At 49.4% G+C, this 5756-nt stretch overlaps 1 protein-coding gene across 4 annotated transcripts; it reads right to left on the reverse strand.

Annotated features, from left to right (window-relative positions):
• Nucleotides 1-4404, reverse strand: LOC127302823 (uncharacterized). Of its 4 annotated transcripts, none has more exons than XM_051333459.2 (8): nt 4193-4404; nt 3964-4096; nt 2024-2127; nt 1763-1934; nt 1528-1668; nt 1367-1458; nt 1161-1262; nt 1-1063 (listed from the first exon to the last, which is right to left on the reverse strand). In XM_051333459.2, exons 1-8 carry the CDS (start codon nt 4303-4305, stop codon nt 211-213), a joined length of 1710 nt encoding a protein of 569 aa, XP_051189419.1. In that variant the 5' UTR covers nt 4306-4404; the 3' UTR covers nt 1-210. The 4 variants fall into 4 exon arrangements, with proteins under 4 accessions (XP_051189419.1, XP_051189416.1, XP_051189417.1 ...); XM_051333456.2 differs by having other exon boundaries at nt 1-1066; XM_051333457.2 differs by having other exon boundaries at nt 1161-1265.
• Nucleotides 4405-5756: the final 1352 nt, after the last annotated feature.

The raw sequence follows: 5756 nt of genomic DNA on the forward strand, positions 1-5756 counted from the left end.
TTACAGAAAAAGTTTCCATTCTCATTCACTTCAGAAGTTCAGAAAGATATATACTGGGGGTTGGGTGAGTACAAGAATAATATTTTTGGTGGTACGGAAACACTTGCAGTACAAAATAAAATGCACAAGAGAAGTACTATAACCTACTACTGGTATGTAAGTTCTGGTATTATATAGACGCAGCAAGGAAGTAACATCATGGTTACGCCCCTAAGGAAGCTTCCCAGATCTCAGCGCCTCAAAGCGTGCGGTCAGGGTCTCGAAATCCAGGGGCATGCTCGGATGAACACGGGAAGCAAGGCTTGCCTTTGGCGGCTCAGGGAAGTCGTCATCTGGTTCTTTCTCATCAGAGTGACCATTTCCTTGGTAATGTTCTCTTCGAGGAGGTGGCCTTTCTAGGGACTGTATCTCATCCTCTGCCTCTGAATTCCATCCCCTTGATTTGTCGAACTTTACCTCCGAGTTGACCTTGCGAGAAGCACGGCTATCCCTTTTGCGCGCATCGCTTTCATCCTCTGCCTCTGAATCGTCAAACTTTACCTCCGAGTGCACCTTGCGAGCAGCACGGCTACCCCTTTTGCGGGCATCGCTTTCATCCTCTGCCTCTGAATCATCAAACTTTATCTCCGAGTGCACCTTGCGAGCAGCACGGCCAGTGCTGTTCCTTTTGCGCATCCTCCCAGTATCCAAATCCATTAGGTCTATGTCTTTATCTTCTGTGTGGTTCGATGCACTGAACCTTCTCCCTGTGCTTCCTCGGGGCCTTAGTTCATCAAAGGTGGATACATTTTCTTTCCTGGAGGATCTGCTTGTGTTGCTCATTGTTTGGCGTCTGCTAGAATGAGTAGATTCATTACGAGTAGTCTTCCAGTCTTCATCTTCATCGTCATCAGATGAATGGGTAGATCCATCGGATGAACGGGTGTTCTTATTGACAAGATCAGCTGCAGCCTTGGCAGCAGATGCTGCTTGAGCAGCAGACTCCGCAGCTGCTCGAGCAGCTGAAGCAGCATCTTTGAATTGCATAGCACCCCCATTATCATATTCATCAGTGTATTCAGACCTGCTAATGAGAACAAGAAGGAATGGATGAGAAACCATTCGTGTTTAAGTCATTTGTATTATATACAGACATATATTCAGAGAAAGAACTTAGAAACCTGTAATTCGATGGATAGTGTTGAGCAGCAGACTCCACAGCTGAAGGAGCATCTTTGAATTGCATAGCACTCCCATTATCATATTCATCAGCATATTCAGACCTGCTAATGAGTAACAAGAAGGAATGGATGAGAAACCAATGTTATTCGTGTTTAAGTCATTTGTATTGTATACAGATGTATATTCAAAGAAAGAACTTAGAAACCTGTAATTCGATGGATAGGGTTGGGCAAAGTTAGCTGATAACGTAGTCTTCACGGGCATCTTGGAAGCTTCAACAAATGAACTAGGTCCTTGCTGCAAAGGAGTTAAACCAATTAGCTCAAGGTTTAAAAGTACGCGCAATAGAGTTCTGTTGGCACGTACAATCAGCTCTGCAGGAGGTTTGAGAAGATCCTGCTCAGTCTCAGTAGTATCCCAATCGATTTGATGCTCCTTTGCAATATCCTTGAGAACTTTCAGCTTAGTCTGCCCAGAAGGCTTATTGACTGACAGCTTCTCAATTAGCTTCAGAAGGACATCAATTCCAGAAGTTAGCAGAAAACAAATGCAGCAGTGACAAAGAATGACTTTGGAAAAAAAATATAATACACACGCTTACAAGGTTATTAACACCAGCATTTGGGCGCAAGTCAACTGCAGCAGCTACGAAATCTTTCCCATACTTCTTTTCAAAAAGGTCGCGCATCCGACTGAGTTCAGGGAGTTCGGAGCACCTTGGAGCTGCAAATATCAAACTGCAGATACCTTCTTTCAGGTCTGCTGGACATTCCCTACAGAAAGTTGGCCAGTAGGACAAATTTAGGACCTCGTTTTTCAGCACAAACAATTCCGGAAGCAAGAAATGTTGTAAAGTACATACTTCTGCTTGGCAATGATGGGAAGACGTGTAACAATCAGCTCACAGAAGAGTTCAATGATTTCATTTGCAGCCATAGTGTTCTGTTCTCTAATTACATGCTCCACCTGCAAAACACCAAATACCTTGGTTTGAATATGTGGCCATAATGGTCTACAGATATTTCCTCTTTGTTATGTAACAATGTGCTTATCCTTTTCTTAAGTGTGCGTCTTCTAGTTTACAAAGGTTAATAAAGCAGAGGAGACACTTCAATGTTGGATTATAGTCAAATGTAACAGCAACCATTTGCTCTTTGGAGGAAAATGCATGTAAAATGCATGTGCTTTGCCAGAGACAATAAAAATTCGCATGATATAAGATCCTGACAGATAATTTAAACTATGGCTAAGATAAGGAATTATTCTCAACTTTTTTACATGATGTAAGGTCAAATTTAGACAAAATAGGAAACAGTTGCCTAACTGTTTTCAACGCTAGTTAAACGTGTGATCCCTGTCATGTTGGGTTTTCATATAGAGTATATTTACGCCCATCCATCTCTTCTGCCCTAATACAGATGCTATTTTGATGTTTAACAAGTCAGTAGGTCTGGAACTCTGACGGGAATCAACTTTCTGGTGCTGGAGCAGCCATGGAGGGTGAAAAAGGATGGTCTTTCGCATTTGCATTGCCTTGGCTGAAGTGAAGGAGGTCCTACAAACGAAATGTCTATAGTGGTTCCTGAGTTTCTGTAATCCGGATTGCAATAGAGTAGTAGCATGCTATCAACCTGCATCTGGGCTATACTCTGAATACTGGAGAAGCACCTAACGAAATTCTCGATGCATATATATGTTCAATGTCTCCTTTTCTTGCTAGTATTGAACTATTGATGTGCTAAGATATCTACCTACCAATATACCACATGTCTCGAGATTCAGAATGGGCACAACAAAGGCAACTCAAAGCTCCAATGCCTGCACGAAACAGCAGCAGCCCTAATCTGTAGGTAGGGCAAACTGGCGCCTGGTGCAGGAGAAACAAATCGAAGCACACAACTGAGCATGTGCGGGCCACACTGCAGGCAGGAGAAACAAGCCGAAGTGCAGTCTACAGAGATTCTCCTACATCTCCATATCCTTTTTTTTCTCAAATGTACATGCACATATGCTAGCTTACAAAGGTATATAATCATGGAAATAATTTAGACTGAAGCGTAACAGCAATGTAGCCTACCTGATTTGACAACGAATTAACTGCTGGTTGGGTGGGTATAAACGAAAAATCTTGCTTTGCTTTGCTTATAAGGAAAATATTAAAGCATGGTTGAAATGTTTCTTTATCTTAGTTTTTGGAACTAAATGTTTCCTTATCTGAGATGTGATACAACAGGTATAGTAAACAAAAGTGGAAACGCCAAATTTAAGGCAGTTATAATCTCCTTCCGCATCTAAGTTATCTATGTATGTATGCCTGAATAAGTGTTGGCCGATTGTGTTTGTCCAAAAATCGTCCAAACTATTTGTTGCCATAGAGTAGAGTAGACGGCGGGATTCGGCCCGAGTCGCGGGATTCAGCAGCATCTCAGCAGGAAGAAGGCAACTCGAGCAGAGCTACGCCTAGAGTAGACGGCGCATCGAAGTTATGGATGCCTGAAATCTGTTGGCCGATTCTGTTTGTCCAAAAATCGGCCAAACTATTTCTTGCCATTATGCCATACCGGCGCTAACGAACGAAATCTGGATTCGCCCGCGAGCCGCGGGATTCACAGCACCGCGCGCGGCAGCAGGAGGAGGAAAGGCGACACACGCGGCCAGCGGTCCGGTCTGACGCACGCCCTAAACTCAACGGCGGCGAGGCGGGGAGCAACCGGTGCGGCGAGGACGCGAACCCGGAAAGGAACCGTGGCATGTGACCGAGCGAGCATTTGGGAGTGGGAGAAAGGGGGAGGAGACGCGTACCCTGATTCGCGCGGTGTCGTCCCTGCCGTCGCGGAGCAGCGCGGCGACGTCCCCGCGCATCTTGCGCAGCTGCGCGTCGCGGCGGTTGCGCAGCAGCTTCATCCGCGCCGCCGCCATCCGCGCCTCCGTCTTGCTGCAAGCAGGGTCCGTCTGAAATCGTCAGTCTCCGGTGGCCGGGCGCCGCCACGCGACGCGAGGAATCGGAAACGGCGGGGGTGAGGGGACGCACCATTTGGATGCGCTGAAGGATCCGCGGAGGCGCGCGGCTGCGAGGAGGGCGCCGGCCATCCGGCGCAGCGCGCGCACGGGGGAGCGGGACTCGCCGGCCGTGGGCATCATCATCTTCTTTCCGCTCGTCGCCGAGGACGGAGGCGGCGGCTTCGGCGGCGGCGTGGCGCGTGTGGTACACTAGTGGTGTGGTGCGGGGTGGTGGAGGAGCTGGGCTGGGCTGGGGGTTTTGTGTAATTTTGTTGGGGTTTCGCGTGCTTGCTTGCGCCGGTCGGTGCTGTGTCCAACGGTCACATTGATTCGACCCATCGGCGAGAAAGAGATGCTCCTGGGCCCCACCGGGCAGCGAGGTGCTGGCTGACGCGTGGGGTGGCTTTTTCTGTCGGTGGGCGACTACTTGGGAGAGTTTCCCGTTGGAGTGAGGGCATGTCCACCGACGCCCACCGTGACCGAAAATGCGTTTGGTACTACCTCTAACGGTGCAATGCATAGTGACCGGGCGTCTGCGGAGACGCAAATCTGGTCCAAATATGTGTCAGGTTTGTGTCTCTGCGGACGAGCAAAGTGTCCGCTCGGTCCTTTGTACTCTTATTCGTGTGATAAAAGAAAAAGAACCCTAAGGTGCAGGAGCCTTTAAAACTCGTCGGTACTGGCTGCAGCCCGCAGGGGGGCCCCGTTAATGGCGCGCCTCGGCTTCCGCGAGCGTGCGCAGCGACGCGGCGTTGCAGTAGCAGGCCATTGAAGGTGAGATGGCATCCGAGCCTCTTAAAGGGACGCTGCCTCGCTGGCTACCTCGCCGACGTAGACTACTTCGAGTGCGAGATCGCCGCACAAGAAGAAGAGAACGACCAGGAGGACGCGGACGAGGACGAGGATGTGACCATGGCACAGTATGACCGCGACGACGGCGGGCCGGCGTGGGATCCGGAGACCCAGCCGCCGGACATTTCCGAGGAGGAGGCTATTGCCATGGCACTGGCTAACAACGAGCAGGACGAGCTCAACGAGCTCGCTTTGTGGGACGGGCTCGCAATCCAGCTCCGCGAGTCAGCGCTCGCGCAGGGGAGGCCGCTGACTCCTCCAGCCACGCCGACGCGTTCCAACGACCGCGCTCCGCCCACTGCTCCGGCGTGGGATCCCTGGCCACAGCCTCCTTTCCATGCGGCGGTACCTCCTCCACCGCCGGTATACGAGCTTCCATGGCCGACGCCGGAGTTGATTGACCTCGTCAGCGATGATGACCAGTAGGCAGCACCTACTTTTAGCACTCCTTTCTGGCTTTTTTATGTTTTTTTATTAATGTAAATTATGGCTTCATGAATGAAAAAAAAATTATGCGTCGTGCCGCTGGAGCCACCTCCCGACGCAAACGGAACGATTTTGACTATTTTGCCCAACGCAAACGGACACGACGCGTCCGTTTGGATGTCCCAAATGCGTCGCGCCGCTGGAGATGCCCTGATGGTCCCCACCGGACCAACGGATCGGGCACAACATGACGATGGGACTGGACTTTTTTTTTCTTGCACAAAACTAACCTAAAATTATAAGGATTCCGAAAAATG

Source organism: Lolium perenne, chromosome 5 (genome assembly GCF_019359855.2).
Source record: "Lolium perenne isolate Kyuss_39 chromosome 5, Kyuss_2.0, whole genome shotgun sequence".
NCBI lineage: Eukaryota > Viridiplantae > Streptophyta > Magnoliopsida > Poales > Poaceae > Lolium > Lolium perenne.